At 37.7% G+C, this 20,546-nt stretch overlaps 1 protein-coding gene across 2 annotated transcripts in view; it reads left to right on the forward strand.

Moving 5' to 3' along the window:
• The window catches only part of wipf1b (WAS/WASL interacting protein family, member 1b), a 36,800-nt gene extending 18,439 nt beyond the window's left edge, over positions 1-18,361 (forward strand). For both annotated transcript variants that reach the window (XM_030156657.1, XM_030156659.1), the window contains 8 exons: positions 5,075-5,177; positions 8,201-8,330; positions 8,485-8,643; positions 12,586-13,303; positions 14,455-14,552; positions 14,891-15,115; positions 15,219-15,332; positions 16,961-18,361. In XM_030156657.1, the coding sequence (XP_030012517.1) occupies positions 5,118-5,177; positions 8,201-8,330; positions 8,485-8,643; positions 12,586-13,303; positions 14,455-14,552; positions 14,891-15,115; positions 15,219-15,332; positions 16,961-17,013 (1,557 nt within the window). In that variant the 5' untranslated portion in view covers positions 5,075-5,117 and the 3' untranslated portion in view covers positions 17,014-18,361. The remainder of the gene's footprint in view (positions 1-5,074; positions 5,178-8,200; positions 8,331-8,484; positions 8,644-12,585; positions 13,304-14,454; positions 14,553-14,890; positions 15,116-15,218; positions 15,333-16,960) is intronic.
• Positions 18,362-20,546: the final 2,185 nt, after the last annotated feature.

A 20,546-nucleotide genomic window follows, 5' to 3' on the forward strand; every position in this document is an offset into this window, starting at 1 on the left:
TATTTTCCTGTTCATATGTAAAAAAAAAAAAAAAAAAAAAAGTAGAACTGCAGTAATAATAGAGAGTTCATTTATCCGTTCTGCATTGTGCATATTCACAATATCCAGAGAACTATGCTGCAGAAATCATTTGAACATGTAGCAGCTTTAAGCTATTATGGTGAAGCATGTGCACTGAACATGTCATTTTTATGGTTGGCTCTCGCACAGTGGTTAGGTTTATTCCTGTTTTGCTGAGGGGCTTATTTTTCCCCTCATGGTCTATATTTGGAAAAAAAGTGACGACCAATTTAAGATAAATGTAAACAGCTAATCTTAATAAAGTCTGACCAGGAATTATTATGTGGGACTATGTGTCAGAGTAACATTAATGTGTACTGTATATAATATGTTAAAGGCAAAAATAGACATTAGGACAGGATTAGCCTTCAGTTGAGTCTTTAACACTATTATGATTAAATGTGACTTTGTTAATTCATTCAAACCTTTATTTAAGTGACACTAGTACAGAGAAAACATTTTTATTCTTTTTACTGATCAATGTAATTATATTTTTAGAATACATTTAGAACTTTATGCCTGTAACACCCTCAAATAATAGAGACAGTGACAAAATAACACTGAAAGTATTCATCGTATTTGCATTCAAATGTTATGTAACATCCCACTATTTAAGGTTAATTGGTAACAGGTGAAGGGATCAGGATTTGGAATGCTTTGTCTTTATAACAATAGTTTGTAGGGGTGTTAGAAAAATATTAGTTCTGCAATATATCGTGATATTTCATTTCACAATACTGTATCGATATTAAAAAGTACTGTATCAATATTTTTAGGTATTTATTCAAATGCAGATATGGCGGAGGTTTATTTTTGTTTTTTGTTTTTCTTTATTGTTTGTATCTTATTTATTATTCTTTAACACTGTTTTATTAAGTAATGGCTATTTGAAGCATCCTAAAAGCACTTTTTACGGTCTGAGAGGCAGATAGTAGTTCCTTTGGAAACTAGGAGAATTAGAAATATGTTGTGATATAGCATTAGATCCTGTTCTGAAATTAAAATATGTTTAGTATTTGTACATATTTTTGGTGCAATTCAATCCTTCCAGGAAATAATCTTTAAAAAAAAAAAAACAGAAACAAAAAAAAAAACTGCCCTTTTAATAGTATCATGATATATCGTGATTTATTGTATCGTGATTCTAGTATTGTGATTTGTATCATATCGCCAGATTCTTGCCAATACACACCCCTAATAGTTTGTGGCTCAACACTTCCTTACAAATTCCATGAGACAATTGACAGTCAGTTCAAAAGTAATATTTCTCATTGCAAATTATATCGTGAAAATATTTAGGGAGTCTGAAGGGCTTTAACTACCTCAGACCCCTTCGGTGGCATTACATGAAAACTATAGTTCACATAACATAGTCGTCCGCTGCATCCAGAAGCAGAGTTGTTTTGATTCTGTGCAGAAACAGAGTTTTCAGGACTCTATCTCATCTCAGATGGACAGAAAGACAGTGGAAACCCATGCAGTTGTCAGAGGAGTCTACGTTCCAGCTTGTTTTCAGTAAAAAAAAACCCCAGAAAAAAACACTTACACCAGACTCTACAAGCCAAAGATGTAAAAGACCATCTAGAGAATTTTCAGCAAAAGGTGCAAAAACAGCATCTGTGATGGTTTGGTGCGTCATCAACACCCTCATAGCAGACCTGCATATGTGGGAAAGTATTATCACTGTGAAGGCGAATATTGGAACGTTAGAGCCTTTTAGAGAAGAGGCCCTGGAAATCCATGGTTATTTCAGCCCAACAAAACCACGCCTCATTCTGAACGAGTTACAAAAGCCAGGTTTCATAGTCACAGTGTGAGTGTCCTGCCTTTTATCCACATGTGTCTTGTTGAAAATGGATATTATGAAGAAGAGAATCACAAAGGCTGAAAGTCTACAGGAATAGCCAAAAAAACATGGAAAAAGTGCAAAAATGTGTATCCCCACTTCCCAAATGATTAAAAGCCATAATAAATAGGAAAGGCAATGGAGCACAGTGGTAAACATGTCTCTGTCAGTGTGAGTGTTGAAGGCATTAAGGTCTACATCTGTTTGTATTCCAAAAATACAATTAAGGTAGCGGGTGAAAACACTTAAACTCTTTTCCTTGTGCATCTAGCAGTTAAATAAAGTGACAAATTAGTTAATAAATCATGTGTTTTAGATTTTACTGCATTTTAAAGCATTCAAAAAGGGGTTTGTAACTTGGAAAAAAAAGGATGAACTGTCTCACTATCATTGTTCTAGAGACATAAGTCAAGTAAAAAGTACTTGCAAAGATCACCAGGTAACAAGTAAAGAAGTTTTTTTTTAAATTGTACACCACAACGGTGATGAGCAGAAAAGGGAAGGAAGTTAAGGAGTGGTGCTAAAACAAATGCAGACTGTGAAGGAGTGATGTAGAGCTGGAAGAAAGTGAGAACAGGGAGGAGGCAAACGGAGTGATGCGTAGCTGAGATGTACTGTAGAGGTCAAGAATATGTGTAGCTGTGATGTGGAGGTATCACCATCCTACCAACCGGATGGCTGCGGCAGTGGAGCCGCATGGTGACTTCCTGTTTGTCAGCAGCATACAGGAAGTAAGAGGCCTCTAGAGGATGGTTAAAGTGAAGTGAGAGACTCAGCTGACTGTGTGAGTATCTCTGTGGAGGAAAGGGGTTGAATTCAGTGTTTTGCTTTAAATATTTATGCTTTTTTTGTCGTAGACTCTTTTGTATTCAGGCTTTTTCTTTTAAGTCTTCTTGTTACTTTATTTACACATTTCCATCTAATGCTGTCCTTTTTCTCGGGGCAGGTTACAGGAGTGTAGATGTATGTTTCTTAGAAACCTGCACTTCCTCTTACAAAATGAGTGGGATGACTATCGACTCATAATTCTAGTATATTTGGAAGTGTGTGGAAGTGTTACATGTTCATTGCCAAGGGTTATATATAGATATCTTTACTGTTAAATACTTTTTTTTTTGTTAATAATCGGTTTGGTGTAAAGTTTATTTGGCTGCCTTTTCTTCAGTGCAGGTCAGTATACGAGGGGGGGTGTTTTAGTCCATTTAGTTATTATTTATGTTTTATTACCTCTGCCAGGGAGGTTATGTTTTCATCTGGGTTTGTCTGTCTGCTTGTTTGTTTGTTTGTATATCTGTTAGCAAGATGACTCAAGAAGTTATGTAAGGATTTTGATGAAATTTTCAGGAAATGTTGATACTGGCACAAGGAACACATGATTAAATTTTGTTGGTGATGGGGGGGGGGGGGGGGGGTTGTCTGTCTGTTAGCAAGATAACTCAAAAAGTTATGGAACGATTTTGATGAAATTTTCAGCAAATGTTGATACTGGCACAAGGAACACATGATTAAACTTTGGTGGTGATGGGGGGTTGTTAGCAAGATAACTCAAAAAATTATGGTGGGATTTTGATGAATTTTTCAGGAAATGTTGATATGGGCACAAGGAACAAATGATTAAATTTTGGTGGTGATGAGGGGGGGATTTTTTGTTTTTTTTCTGTCTGTTAGCAAGATAACTCAAAAAGTTATGGAGGGATTTTGATGAATTTTTTAGGAAATGTTGATACGGGCACAAGGAACAAACAAGAAAAGCACTTGGAGAGCGCAGACCTCCGCCAAGTATGATCAGTCGTCCCCCCCTCCCCAATCACCACCAAAATTTAATCATTTCCTTGTGCCAGTATCAACATTTCCTGAAATTTTCATCCAAATCCATCCATAACTTTTTTAACTATCTTGCTAACAAACAAACACACAAAGCAAGGTGATCACAATACCTCCTGGCAGAGGTATTGACCAAATTTTGGTGGTGATGGGGAGGGGGTCGACTGATCTGCCTTGATGGAGGTCTGCGCTCTCCGAGTGCTTTTGCAGTTTGATATATAGTGTATTTTATTGCTGCACATACACATAAAGTCAACTCAAGCTGCACTTCTCTGTGAGTACTATCTTTCTTGCTGTTGTTTGTGCAATGCTGTGGGCACCAACTTTAACTTCACTAGAGTTGTGCAGAATTGCAACACACCAAATGTCATTACACTGCTAAAGGCTACTGTCAAAGGCATTTCCAACATGTCAAATGGTTGATAAGCTGAAAGGCTGAATTTATTTTTCCTCTCCAATTCATTGTGTAAATAAAATTTTTCTACAGAGCCTTCTTGGGAGTCCTTTGAATAGCATTAAATATTTGGCTTACTGCTGTCTGGGTCTATATATTCCATCCCTGTATATTGTTAAGGTGTGTACCTGTTGTGTGTGTAAAATTATTAGACCACTGTGACTGAGTTTTTACACGTCAACATTTGTCTTAAATATAACTTGTAGAGCCATCGGAGTGTTTTTATGTGCAAATGAGAGTCAAAAATCAGCCAAAACATCATAAAATATTTGTTTCAAAAATGTAATAAAGCAATAAACTGTATCTAAACTGACATTTGTTGTTCTAAATAGCAGATAAGAGAAGCAATCTAAAGACAATTACTATGATCTAATAATCATTTCCACAGTAGGACACATAAATGTGATAACTGCCAATTATTAGAGCTAATGGTAATGTTTTGCACAGTCGTGACAATTGTTTCCATTCACCTACTCACCCACAGGATTAAATTAATAGAAATGTCATTGTTCCATTTATATTTCCTTACCAGTTTTTGTGTGCAATCTTAGAAGACATAAAATGAACGGAAAAGGCAATTAAATGACCGATCACTGTCATTTGTAACTATAATTTCATTACTGTGACAGCCCTAATGGTAGAGAAAAGAAAGATGTTAATGGGGTAATGTACATGAATCTGTGAAAGAATAATGTTTGCAAAGGCGGGTTTTGAGGTTCTGTTTTTGACAACTTGACACATTTTAAGTTTCTCATAGCTGACATTTAACTGTCGGTGTATCATTGCATGTAAGCTGGAAAAAAAAAAATCAATAATAGAGTTTTATTGTAATTGCCCTATTGGTGGATGTTGATGTTGGGTTATTGATGAGCGTGTGATATCTCCATCAGGGTGCGGCGTCCAGTGCAGACAGAGTGAAGTGGAGAGAGCAAGATGCCGGCCCCTCCTCCCCCTCCACCCCCAGGGCCCCCCCCTCCTCCGACCCTCGCTTTGGTGAGTTGTGCTATATGTTCATGTCACTTTGCCTTATTCATGTCACTTATTTTTCGGTCCCTCCCACTGAGAGCGAAAGAAATACAATGAAAAGATGCAAGACAAGGAGAAATGAGGAAGCACATTTTTTAGTAAAATGAGACTTGATTTCCTCTCGGCCGTCATCTGAAGCGACATCTGTTTCTGATGACGCCTGCATTTCTAGATCAGCTCTTAGTCTGGTGCTATGGTGCATGCAGTGCTGTACTATCAAAACAGGATGTATAAATGTCCTCCATAAGGACAAAACAAAAAATATAGCACAGTCATGTTTGCATCTCATAACCACCCATTTATCTAGTGTACGTGCAATAAGGGCGAGGTCAAATTTGTTTATGTAGCACATTTACAACAACGCAAAGTGCCCAAAGTGCTGTATATTAGAATAGATGGTGATAAATCGCTTCAGAAAACTTACAAATAGAGAAAAAGTCATTTGGGAACTGCCACAAAAATAGCACCGGGTCTTTATGGGTTCAGTGTAAATAGGCAAAAATACAAGATATGATAAAACCAGTAAAAATATATAAGTATACAAGATAAAATATACTAAAACGGATAAAAACAAATACACAATAATAGGACAAATAGTATCCTGTAGGTTATTCACAGATCAATAGGGCTGGGTATCATGGCCAATTTCCTTAATCAGTTCGATTCATAAGGTTCTGAATCAATTCATCATGATTTAATTTGATCTGATCCAATATCCAATATTCATTCAGATTTATTTAGTGATACCAAATTACAATTTTGAGCTGTAACCTGATTATTTGACTACCACAGCCATGCAACACATCAATACTGGTATCAACATTGACATTAGAAAGGAAATAAAAATATGAAATTTCAGCAGTACATACCTGAATCTTAAATAATGAACGGGACAGAATGAATGTGGCTCAGAACGGACTTGTTATTAATTTTTATTCTGTTTTTATGGCTGGTGGCTCCTAGTATTAAGGCACATTACTATCACCTATAGTTGAGTGTGGATCCAAGTTAATATTCCTTGAACGACCGGCTTCCACGACCCCTCTCAGAGCACCTCCGCCGACCAGACAGTACTAGAGATATAATGATTAGAGATTTTGGTGCTATGATTATCGTCAGAGAAATAATCACGGTTTCATGATTACTACGATTATTTTGCAGGGGTTTATACATGGGGGTGCGGTCTGTGCCACGCATACCTCAGAATGGGTACATGCAGACCATACGACCGTACATCCCTTGTCTTCCTGCTGTTGTGAAACTCATTTACCTTTTCCCTACCTCCTGAAACTTCGCAAACTTTCATTTGAGGGGGCAGGACGTTTGTTTAAGGGGGCATCCTTCTGTCATTTTCACTCATGGAATGTTGAATACAGTGCTTGTGTAACGTTGCTTTCGTTCCATGGGGGAAGCGCATATTGGCATGTCTTTGATTCTACTCTTAATCTACTGTACTTTATGAGGGGGTTTTTGGCAGCCTTGACGATTAATTAACTGTGACGTTTAAAATCGTGATTTATCGTAACACCATGACTAGGGATGTAACGATGTGAAAATTTTGTATCACGGTTATTGTGACCAAAATTATCACAGTTATCATTATTATCGCGGTATTGTTGAAACTGTGCTCAAAATGTTCAAAAAGTACTAATACACACACTGAAATAATTTAAACAAGTTGTATTTTGGAAAAAAAACAGTAACAAAAAAACCAAATAAAATAATAGACACAATGTACCTTCTCTTGGCAGAAACATTAAAATATTAATCCTTAGTGGTCTGAGCCTATTTTGTCCATTTTTCAGTACTTTTGATTTTGCCTTTATATACTATATAAACAAATGTTTACTATACCCATGTTTGGGAGCTTTTTTTCAGCACAACTTTGTCTATCTAATGTCTTTTATTTTTTTCACTTTAACCTACTATATCAACACAAAAGGACAGAAAACAAAAAAATACAAAATCCGATTTGAAAAATGTATATAATTTATTGCATAAATAACACACAGATGCTTAAGGAACCTTTTCAAAGACTTTAAAAGTGAATATTGGTTCCAAATATTAGGTATAGAAAATTAAAATTGTAATAAATTAAAACTATACTCAAATATTTGACATAAAAAGCATAGCTTTACATGGGCGTTTTCTCCCCTAAAAGTGCGGTAATCAAACACAGTTATCATGATAATTAGAATTTAAACGGTAATACTAACCATCTGCAATTTTACCGCGGTTTATCATTATACTGGTAATCGTTACATCCCTAACCATGACATCATTACAACCCTAGATGGTACCCGGGTCAGGTGCTCACCATCCCGCTCTGAAAAATTGATCTCATCCACTATTACTCGATAACACAAAATTAAAATAAAATCAATCCAAAATCGATCAAATAAATTTTTTTTTACCTAGCCCTACAGATCAGAATGCAGTTTTAAAGCGGGAAATGACACATATCTTCCTGATGAGGTTTTGTAGTTTCTTGGTTAGTGTAGTTTTTAGCCCACATATATCCTCTGTGTTAGTTCCTTTAGTTGTCTCAGGTCTTTTTATGATCTTCTGTTTGAATAAAGTGGGTGAAGATTTCATGTAGGATGGTGTGGTGTTTGGCCTCCATCATTAAGCCACCTCCAGGATCTTTGCCTGAGGAAATAACAGCACTGAAATATTCGTCATGATGGCAGACAGGATCGATTTCTGAGCCTCTCAAGGTCAGAGGAATGGGAACCGTCAAACAAGAGAACTGAGATCTGTTTGTCTTTTCTCTGTCTGTCCAATGAGAGCAGCTGCTGTGTCCTCCCATGACCTTGTCCAGTAGAGACCCCTTGTGGTTAAATCATGTTGAAATAATGTATTTACACTTATTTTTGGCATAAATTAATGTATTCAAGGTTAATAAAGCTATTAATCAGATGATTCTTGGAGCTTAAGTTAATTGTTTTATTTTGTCTCAGTAACTTTGACTCGCTTTGCGTCTGTTTCAGGCCAACACAGAAAAGCCAACTCTGAACCGTTCAGAACAACAGGGGAGGAATGCTCTGCTGTCTGACATTTGTAAAGGCTCAAAACTAAAGAAAACTGTTACCAATGACCGCAGCGGCCCCCAACTAGATAGTAAGTTTGCGACCAAACACCAAATACTTTACAAAGATTCTGTTTATTGTCTACATAATGGAGAGAAAGCAGTAAATATACCTGTCATTTTACATTTTTTTGCAATTGTTATAGTGGTCTGAAGAATATTAATGTTTTCTGCTTATCTTTTCAGAACCCAAAGGAGGAGGTGGAGGAGGGGGAGGTGGTGGTGGTGGTGGTGGAGGAGGAGGAGGAGGAGGAGGTTTTGGTGGAGGGGCTCCTGGTGGTTTAGGAGGCCTGTTTGCGGGTGGGATGCCAAAACTGAAATCTGCTGCAAACAGAGATTCCAATGGTAAAACAAACAAAACATTTATTTTATTTGACTTCCAGGCTGGGGCAGGATGTACTGTTCTGTGAAAGCTGCTGTCAGTGAAAGAACTTAATAGAAAGCATTAGCTCAATGACTATTTTTGTATTAAAAGGGACAGTGTGTGTAGATTGTCTTATCCTTTCAGCAATAGATCTTTGTGATACGAACAAAATCAGGATATTCAGACTATCCTTAACTTCAGCGAATAGAGAATAATTTCATGTAAAATGACCACATGCAAATAAAAAGCAGAGATGGCAGTTGAGTATGCAAGTCTTTAAAGAAATCCCAAGTTACTGTGGTTAAAATCAGTCAATTCAATTTGAGCTATAAGTCAAGCCAGTCCAGTCATACGATTGAATTCTGATGATCCGCCCCACATGAAAAGTCGAGCCATCAATTACAAGGATCCTAAGTAGCACTTTGTTGTGAAATGTCTGTTTTTGTTTAGAGTGTCTTTTCTGTTGTGGTATTTGTCTGACAGTTGCCACAGATCCAAAGAGAATATCCAAGAGGACAATAAAGTCACTAAATGAACTACAATAGAGATTGGTTTTCTGTAAAAGGCTCCAAAGTAAAAGCAGAAGTCAGTCAGTACTAGTCTCAGGGCTTTAGACTGCAGTAGTTCCAGTATTTTCTAAAACTTAATCTTTCTAACTTCATCTCAGAGGCAAATATTACCCTGTTTTCTCCACTGACAGCTTTAGTTACTTTTCAGAAACAGTTTTTCATCCCCTAGATCAGTGTTTTCCAACCTTGGGGTCAGTACCCCTCGTGGGGTCGCCTTGAATTCAAATGGGGTTGCCTGATATTTCTAGTAATTGATAAAAATAAAAACGTACTAATAAATAATATATGGTGAGGTGAGAGAGACAATCATAATACATAAAAGACATGACAAAGCTGGACTGACTGTACATATCCTGACCAAGGAAAATAAAATTCTCACATTATGCAGTAATCTCAACCTGGCTTTTCTGCCTCCGTTCATAATAATATATGTTATATAGCCTAAATGTCATCTAAAATTAATATTTATTTGCAACATAGTATAGCAAACTATTGCATTAACAAAAACAAATTAATTTTAGCAAAAAAAAAAATTCTCTGTTTTGAATGGCTGGGGTCGCCAGAAATGTGTGTTGTTAAAATGGGGTCCTGAGCCAAAAAAGGTTGGGAACCACTGCTTTAGATGTTAAGTAAATGACACGTGTCTTGTAACGTGTTGGTTGTGAATGTTTGTTATGAAGTGTTATTTTATGGGTTGTTTCAACTTCACCTCCTTCTGAAGCTAAAGCAGATTCTTGAAAAAAAAAAACCTTGGATTAACTTTAAGCAGGCCTGTATTTACTGAGCTCATAAAACTGTGACTTAAGAGATGTGTAGATCTCACATGCTTAACTCATCAAATTTTTTGGCATAAGTCAAGTTAAGTCTGTTGTCAGTGTTGGTGAACCAAGTCTCAATTTAAGTCATGTGACTTGAGTCCCGCACCTCTGATAAAAATTCCTCATATTTGATTATATTTCTGCTTTTATTTAGGAGGTGTTTAACAATTTCCAATTACACATCTAGCAAAATATATTAATGATGAAATATTACCAGGTAAAGGTGCAAACTAATTAAACATTGCTCTAAAAGGTGAATATTCAGTCTCTAATATTGTGGTCTGGCTACAGTAGATGGGGGTTCACATAGGCATATGAGCTGTACAATGTACTGCTATCAACATACGTTAGACGCCTGAAAGAATATCATTTTAAGACAACACCATATTTAGAATGTTGTCATTGCTTTAACAGCCTTTTCAGACAGGGGACTGTAACTATGATGTCACTGTCTTTAATGCCATGTGACTCCTTTGACTAAAACTGTAAACAACAGCTGGTGTACCCCTGCCCCATTAGGATATTTTATACGTGTTGTGTGTATTGTGTAACCTTGGTGTGTTGATACATGAGTTTGTATCCTTTTAAAATACCATATTCACACCATAAATCCTTCATAAATACCATATTCACACCATAAATCCCTCATAAATACCAAATTCACACCATAAATCCTTTGTACAACCACTCTTTAGCATGTCCAGACTAAGTGCAAAATATGGATGAAGAATTATGTGTTATCTGTCTCCATATAGCACAGGTGTCAAACCTGTGGCCCGGGGGCCAAAACCGGCCTGTCAACGGTTCCCATCTGGCCTACGAGATGAATTTACAAGTGCAAAATGCAAAAATTACCCTAAAGATATTCACAGTCATTGGCATCAAACTCAAAAATAATAGCATAATAACCTTGAAATAATGACTCCAAATTTTCTTCTTGGTTTAATGTGAAAAAAATTATGACATTATGCCTAGAAATAATGGCAACACCAATTTTTTCTCTTTGATTTATTGCAAAGAACATTAAATTCTGATATCCTTTAACAAGAAAATGTCAATAACCTGAACAAATATGAACAACCTGGAATGTCTAAAGAAAAATAAGTGCAATTTTAACAATATTCTGCCTGTTTTGTGCCTTGGTAGATCTGATCTGTAATGCACATGTAAAAATCATAAGTTGAGGCAGAATATTGATAAAATTGTACTTGTTTTTCTTCAGAAATTTCATTTTTTCCAATTATTCACATCTTTTTTGTTTTGGATAGAAATAGTTTCCTCATTTAATGTTATTTTTTGCACTAAAAAATTTGGAGTTGTCATTATTTATAGGCTATTATGCTATTATTTTACTGGTCCGGCCCACTGGAGATCAAATTGGGTGGAATATGGCCCCTGAAAGAAAATGAGTTTGACACCCCTGCCATATAGTGTCCTTAACTCTTTAAGTGCCAGACAGTTAAGGGGCTAATAAGCCTTAAAAGTGCCACAGAATTTGGCCGTTTTTCAGTATTTCGCGTCATTTTTATAATATTTGAAGAATCCTGCAGGAAACCGCTCAGTAACATCCGACCGATTGCTAATTAGATTCAAAACGCACCGGACGCAGCCGATTCATTATTGATCGTAATTTGCATAATTCATAATAATAATAATAATAATAATAATAAAAATAATCTTTATTTATATAGCACTTTTCATACATTAAAAACTGTAGCACAAAGTGCTTTACATATCAGTTTAAAAATCAGTACCGCCCCGCGCACACACACACACACACACACACACACACACACACACACACACACACACACACAGACACACACACACACACACACCTACACACACACACACACACACACACGCACACACACACACACACCCATATACATGCAAAGCCACAAGCTCACACATACTTAAGAAGACTGACTGAGCACGGGTAGACCAGAACAAAAATATACAAGTAAAAGTAAAACATCAATTTAGGAGGCGCTGTCTCAGGGAGCCATCCGCACCAGGAGGCAGCCGCCGACCCCAGCGACCAGGCACCAGCAACACAGCCCCGCATCCCAACTAGTGGGAGAGGGCCAACTGGGACCCCCACCCACCAGAAAGGAGCGGACCCCAGTGAGAGAAGGCGCCACAGCCTCCGGAGTCCACAGCCGCCCCCCGGCATGAAGGGCTCCCTCTGATGAAACACCGGAGAATAAGAAACATTAAAAAGATATAAAAATATTATTCGGTCGCGTGACCTCAAATTCCCGTCTGCTTGGTCTCAAAAGGGGGACACAGAAAGAACGTCATCGAAATGTGAGAAAGAAATGGGGGTGGATGGTTTGTTTGTACACAAATATGGCGTGTTCTCCAAAGCCGATCTGATCGGCCCGTGGCACTTTACAGGTTGTTTTCGTAAAGCCGATTTAATCGGCCCATGGCACTGAAAGTGTTAAATATAGAGAACCTCGTAGATATATGGTTGTTATGAAGTTGATGGTCCACTATTGAATCTAACAGTGACCATTCTCTCTTTCTTCAGACTCAGCACCCAACCGAGGACCTATACTCCCCCCAGGAGGTCGTTCTGCTGGTCCTAGCCCCTTTGGAGGAGGATCCAGCGGCCCTCCAAAACTCCCGGGGACCCCTGGTGGTCTTCGCAACAACGTCCCTGATCTCCCCAAAGGCCGACCAAACTTCTCCTCCAGACCAGACAATGCAGGAGGGCCCCCTCCTCCTGTACCCAACACCCCTCGACCGAACCAGAGCTTCTCCTCTCGTGCGGGCCCACCTCCTCCATCACTTCCTGCAGGCCCCAGACCCAGTCCCTGTTCAGCACCACCACCTCCTAGTGTTCCACTAGGCAGGCATGGACCTCTCCCTCCCCCACCAGGAAACTCCTCAGCAGGATCGAGACCGGGTTTCTCAGCGCCTCCTCCTCCTCCGCCAAACAGCAACCGTCCCCCATTACCACCAGCTCCAGGAGGGAGACCCCCACTCCCTGATGAAAGACCACCACCTCCACCAGCCCCTGGGGGTGGACATCGACCAGCTATGCCCCGCGATATGCCCCCTCCTCCCCCCTCGGTCAATGCCAAGCCTTCCTCTGTCTCCTCCCCATCTTCACGTTCTTCAGGTAGTGGGAGTGCACCCCCTCTTCCACCAGGCCGACCCGGTCCTCCTCCACTCCCACCCACCCCGGCTGGTGGGGACGACCACAACACCCCTCGTCTGCCGCAACGGAACAGCTCACTCAACAGGTGCCCCTCTGACTTCCTGTCCGGGATATTATAACTGTTAAATTCATGCATATATTTAAATGAGTCAGAGCGTTGAAATCTGACTGGAAGACCTGATCTACACTTTAAAAAAATATTGATTCACATATTTTTAATCACAATCTATCATTTGAATGTACTAATCACATACAGACTAGATGTGTACCTGAATTTCTCTAGTATTCTATTCAGGAAACCCCTGTTTTACACCACAAATCACTATTTAAAATGTATTTTAAAAGATCCTTAATTAATATATTGTCTTTCTAATTAAATTTTCCTCATTGCTGCCATCTCACTATCGTCTTGTACACCTTCCCTTTAACTCGTAGATGCTTTTTTGTCACGCATCACTCCTGACACTTTTCTCCACCCACACCACCCTGCCTACACTCTCCTCTGCACCTCCAATCCAACAGTCAGGCTGCAGAATATTAACAAATTCATGTAGCAGTTCTTCTTACTATAATGATGTAATCCTAAAAACAAACAAGACAGAGATTTTTTAGAATAATTTACGGCCTTAAAATAAACACGCTTACCTTGCAGCTTCCACAGACTTTAACACATAGTTTGCATCATGTGCAAGGTATGTTCAGCTATCTATATTAAGATAGTTAAACAGTTACAATGGCTTTTTTTAATGATTTTCCTTTGTTTCTTTGAACACATCTACCTCTTATTTCAATCTTCTTTTACTCCAGCATTTTGTCTAATTCCATCATGTTAAAATATGCCTGGTAATAACAGGCTCTCAGGCTAAAAAGGCCTAATCTTTTTTTGCTGGACAAATGCAGTTATTGATTTCTGCTCTAAATCATCACTATAAATAAATAAAAATATAATAAATAAAATAAATAATCATTCATATTTAGAATGACTCAGTGTTCTCTGGGGTTTTCTGTAGAATATTGAGTTTCTATATTTTTTTATGTAAGTTTCCCAGGCAAACATACAGTATATTTCACCACCATCTTATTTTCTATTCTGTTATATCCATGTATCTGTGGCTGTGCAGGGTTGCCAGGCTGCTTCTGAGGAAAAAGGTTGAAAGCTGATTTTTACTTTCCAGGGACTACTACTGTTTGTTGTGTTGTTGTTAAATGGCTTAAGGTTGTGTTTGTCCTCCACAGTCATCCTGCAGCTCCACACGGCCGGACAGGACATCTCCCACCCCCACCAAATGAGAGACCCCCATCACTTGGACGGAACCAGACCTCAGTTCGCTCAGGTGAGCAGTGTCTGTCTGTCTCTCCCGCTCTCTCTCTCTCTCTCTGTCTGTCTGTCTAATCTCCATTTCTATCTCTCTCTCCCTATATGTATTTTTTTCCTGCTGTTTGAGCGTAATTTTAATCCTGTTCTTTGTTTCTGTTTTCTTAATGTTTGTGTTTTTCCCATTCATATGAAGATTCAGATCATTATATTTTACACAACATTAAGTCGCACACTCTTCTTTTCTTGCAACAAACTCAGAAAATCCTCCTTTTTTCTTCATTTGAACAGGACTTTAATAAAACTTAGTTTGTTTTAATCCATTAACATGTCTATTTTCGTATCCTACCTCCACAGGTCCTCTTCCTCCCCCTCCTCCTACAGGTCGCAGTGTGGGCGGGGGCAGCATAAGGTCATCACCAGCTCCTCCGCCTGTGGGTCGGCCAGGCCCCGAGCCCCCTCGTGGTGGACCCGGTGGTAGACCCCCCCTCCCTCCAGACAGGCCAGGGACAGGAGGACCTCCTCCCCCTCCACCGCCCATGGGGAACGGCTTCCAAAATTCTCATCACAACCAGATACAAGGTGAGGAGCTCCTCAAATCTGACTGTTGATTTGAGTATTTCTTAAAGAATATGAGCAGAGTAGAAACAATGAAAGAAACTATGAGAGCTGTTTTATTTTACAGACGAGTGGGAGTGTCGGTTTACTTTTCATCCAGCGTCAGATTTTCCTCCTCCTGAACCTTACGTGCCCTGCCAGAAGACGTACCCGAGCAAAATTGCCAAAAATGAAGGCAAAGGTTTGTTTCACATACACACACTACTTAAACTTTTATTCTCTTTTTATATGAACAAATCTCTTATTTTTCTTGTTATAACATTTTTAAAGCTACAATATGTAACACTGATGAGTGTTAGTGTGAGCCAGTTGCCGGTTAATATGCTCACATTAGCATTCACTCTTTTAATTGTTATGGAAAATACGATCTGTGACTTTTACGTATAAATCATTACCAAGGCTGTTTTCAGGGCTTTTAACCGTCAGAGACCCAGAACAGCTTTTGATCAGTTCTAGTTTATTCAGTTTTTCTAAAGTATTTCCACATACATCATCAACATACAGGTGTCGAATGTCATCTGTTTGAGGTGAACCTCGATTTCATTCAAGTTAAAGTTTTCAAATCCAAGTTAATATTTCACATGTGCTTTGTCTGAGAATGAATGCATTTACAAGAAAAAAATGCAAAGCAAATCTGATGTCTTCAGTGTGTAGCATGTCTGATCTTTCCTAAAAAGCTTAGAGCCATCTCCAATGAAGATACCATGATGACTCAATGCTGTATAATATTAGGCTTTAAATATTAGGCACTTCAGAGCATCTCAATGTTCAAATAAGTAGTGTTACCGAAAAGCTACAAAACTCCACTTTACCTGACATTTTTAAATAGAGGGGTGTAATTCTGAACAATGTGCCATTGTAGCCACAAATGGCAGCTTCAGTCTGTGAAGGTTTAAGGTATGTTATGTTATCATAGACTGTGTATAATTAGTGAACAGAGGAACCATGATGTCACCGACTGGTTCCTAAACTGCTCTTTTGAAGCTTAGATAATAGTTTGCGATGCTGGCTTTTTGAAGGTAGAAGTGACCATATTTAGACAAAAGAGGCAGGGCTTAGTGCCACCTCTGCAGAGTCATGGATGAGCTAATGCTAAATGCTAGCTTACCGGCTCGGTATAATGGTAAATGTCAGCAAGCACTGTGAAACAAAGTCACTTTACTGTCCTGTTAGTCAAATATGATCATCACAACTACAGCAGCTAGTGAAGCTGTCTCTGGTATGAAAGCCTTTTATTTGATTAACAGAAGAAAAAAATAATGATGGACCATTTTGTAAAACAAGTGAGAGTGAAAGGGTCCTGGAAGAAAATTATTGACTTACTATTTTTAGAGACAAGTTCAGTGTAAGTCTATAGGAGCCAGGGCTTTTTGGATTCACCCCCATTAGCTGTAACGCAACTTTAATTTACCTCTGTATTAACTTCATTTTGGAGTTGAGGTTCTTTCCTCTTGGTTAAGAATTATTATTATTACCTTTATTTAACCAGAAAAAAAAGATCACTCACAAATATAAAAAAAAAAACAAAACTATTATACATTTTACTTTTTACATTTACGTTCTTATTTTTTCCATATATGTTGCATATTGTACTTATTTTGAGTTTTCACTGTAATAAACTTGCTGATGCTTTGTAAAGTGTAACTCTAGAACACACTTCACACTTTTTTTATTCCCTGTGACCGTCCTGATGAGATCCAGGCAAACATGTGCAGTAAACGGAGCTTAAAGTCCAGCTTGGTTTGACTCAGTGCTACCATGTATAAGAACGTAAAGTGTCCTGACTCTTGTGTGTTTGCGTCTTTGTAGGTTCTGGTAAAAAGGAGAGGGGGGCTCCTCCTCTTCCTCCTATACCCAGGTGAAGAAAACATGGCACACATCACACCTGGAGCTCCTTCCTGTCTTCTCACTTGCCTCTTTCTGTTTCGCTCATTATGCTTTGGCCTGCGTCTCATGGCCCATTTGAGGACTGTATTATATAAAATGGACAGAAGTACTGTTGACCAAGTAAGCGATGGATGGTGGAGTTTACACAACGTGCCTCTGCAGGTGCAGAATCGTAGCCCCTGAAAACCAAAGCCTGTCCATACTCTGGTACACTGTGCTTAAATAAAAAGATGTTTTTTGGGTTTATAACCTTGCTTAGCTGATGCATTATGGGTGAGTTTTGTTAAATGCATTACTTCAGGTGAAGTTGGCCACGTAGGAACAACAGTATTTTCACTTTTATCGACCTCCTTCTCCCTGTGGCAAACGGTAGCACTGCCACACAGTGTTGGATAACTGCAGGGTTTGTAACATTTCTGAAAAACTCTTTCTATCCTCTGTCTACAACAACAACTATATGCATTTTACCTACTTAAAAAAAAGACTATCCAAACTCTTATACAGGTACTCTGTTCAGAAGCTGACTATTTTTTTGTGTTTTCCTTCTGCCTTTTTTCTGTGTCAGATTGTAATTTCAGGCTGCACTCAAAAGTCGGGGGAATAAGCCAGGGTTGCCTTTTGTGCCTTAAAAAATGTGTATTTATGTGTCATGTTTGTTCAGCTGCTTCGGATCTCCTCTGCTGGAGGAAAACAGAAGGAATACAACAACTTGATTTCTGCAACATGCTAAACGTTGAGTAAAGCAAAAACCCAGACTTCACCCAATGCATACAGACACGGAGCCAAGAAAAAACTGGCTCCGACCTCCTGCCTCAGGATCGGGAGTACGAGGGGTGAATGATTTGCCAAAAAGCCACATGTGCCTTCACAGCATGTTTATCTAAATCTGAGTTTCTGTTGAAACCAGCGAACGGTACTTTTCATTTGATTGTTTGTGATGTGAGATCGCGTTAAATGTTTGTGATGGAAATGAGGTGTTTCAGAGGACGTTGGATGGGTTTTACAGCAGCGTACGTTTACAACTGAACTCGGTCTTAACTTGGTTTTGTTATGTGCTGCCTTTCGTTACTATGAAGGACCTGTCTATGTACCGCTATGATTTAATCAAGTGGTATTGAAGGACTGTTTGTTATATTAAGTTATGTTTCAAGAATGTGCAGTATTATTATTTTTTGCTTTATCCAGCACTGCTTTGAATGATCTTCTGTTTACGTGATGTATTATTATTATTATCATGTGTTGGTCAGCAAAACATTCTCTTACAGACAATCATGGGAAGTAAACATATTTACATTAATAAATAAAATGCTTTAATATGCTTTATATGCTGTAGTTGTGGTGAAATGTGTTTACTTACTTGCTGTACATGCTTGTGCTCAGAAAGTGATGGCATTTTGGAGTTATTCTTTAGATAATGTAGGACACAGGTGTCAAACATGCGGCCTGGGGGCCAAATCTGGCCCTCCAAAGGGTCCAATCTGGCTATGGGATGAATTTGTGAAATACAAAAATTACACTGAAGATATTAACAATCGGGGATGTCAAAATCATTTTAATTCAGATTCCACATACAGACCAATTGGATATCAAGTGGGTCAGAACCAGTAAATTACTGTCATATTAAAACTATAAATAATGAAAACAGCTAATTTTATCTTTGTTTTAGTGTTTTAAAAAAAGTAAAATTACATGAAAATGTTTATAGTAGAAACTGTTATTTTACAAAAAATGTGAAAAACCTGAAATGTCTTAAGATAAGTAAATGCAATTTTACCAGTGTTCTGCCTGTTATTAAATGTTTTGAGCATTTGTAATTGTAATGTAAGTTGTAATGCACATGTGTAAATCATAAACTGACAAACTGAGGCATAATATTGTTAAAACTGGACTTGTTTTTCTTAAGACATTTCCAGTTGTTTGTGTTATTCAGATTTTTGTAGATGTTAAGAAAAAAAAATCTTGAATTAAGCAAAAAAAAAAAAATCTTAAACTAAACAAAAAAAATATTGAATTAAGCAAAAACAAAAATCTTGAATAAAGCAAAAAATCTTGAATCAAGCAAAAAAAAAAAATTTATGAATTAAGCCAAAAAAATCTTGAATTGAGTAAAAAAAATCTTGAATCAAGCAAAATAAAAAATCTTGAATTAAGCAAAATAAAAAATCTTGAATTAAGCCAAAAAAATCTTGAATTAAGCCAAAAAAAATCTTGAATTAAACCAAAAAAAAAAAAAAAATCTAATAATAATTATATATTGTTAAAATTGAACTTGTTTTTCTTAAGATGTTTCCAGTTGCTAATGTTATTCAGATTTTTGTAGATGTTAACATTATCATAATTTAATTTTACTTTTTTCCACTGTTATGTTTTTTTACTGGTTCAGCCCACTTGAGATCATACTGGGCTGAATGTGGCCCCTGAACTAAAATGAGTTTGACACCCCTGATGTAGGACATAAGCAAGAAGAGTGTACTATATGTTTTTGCAAGCCATATTTTTCACGCAACCCCCCCGCCCCCACCACCACCACCCAAAAAAAAAAAAAAAAAAAAATCTGCACTTATGCATATTTACCATACTTGCTTGTTGTATGCCACTGCTGTTGTGACGTACTGTATTGTGCAAAAGTCTTAGCCCAACATTAGATTTGCTGTTTTCGTAAAATTCTAATGACCACACGTGCATTTCTCCATCTCTATATTAAGATACAATCTGCATTTATGGGAAGTATGTGCAGCAGTAAAAACAGAAGTTTCAGGGAAAAAACAGCTTCTATAAACCAAATTAGTAATATTTAATGTGAGTTCTCTAACCTTTTTTTTTTTTTTAGACAATGAGATTTATTGCATTTTCTTCTAGAAAATATGTAAACTGGAGAAAGTGTTTAGTCAGATTAATTCTATGAAAACTAAATAAGTTTTATGAAAGAAGGTTAGTGAGTGAAATGATGCTGTATGTGACTGCACTATATTGAGATATAACAGTTTTATTATTTAAGGTGTTTGTTGGAGTTCTTTCCTGTTCTCTCTCACCATCTTTCCACTGTTTTTCCCCTCATTCAACAGTGCATTTCACTCCTTTCTTTTTGTCAAGCAGTTAAAACTAAAGCCACAAAAACAGAATATGTGATTTTTCTCCATTTTATATACGCTCAGATTGCTAATTTCCTGCTAAAACACATGCTGATTAATACCACAGCTCTGCCACACCGCATTTGTATTAATTATTGGTTATTTTGTGTCTATTTCAAAGAAGCAAATGTTCTTTAGCACTGGTTACCCTCAGCATTATTGTGTTTAATATGAATAATTCACATTTAACTGCATACATGTGCGGCTTTTAACTAGTGCAGGGGTGTCAAACTCATTTTCTTCCGGGGGCCACATTCAGCCCAATTTAATCTGAAGTGGGCCGGACCATAAAATAATAGCATGATAGCCAATAAATAATGACAACTCCAAATTGTTTTAGTGCAAAAAATAACATTCAGTTTTGCCAATATTTACAT

Source organism: Sphaeramia orbicularis, chromosome 15 (genome assembly GCF_902148855.1).
Source record: "Sphaeramia orbicularis chromosome 15, fSphaOr1.1, whole genome shotgun sequence".
Taxonomy (NCBI): Eukaryota; Metazoa; Chordata; class Actinopteri; order Kurtiformes; family Apogonidae; genus Sphaeramia; species Sphaeramia orbicularis.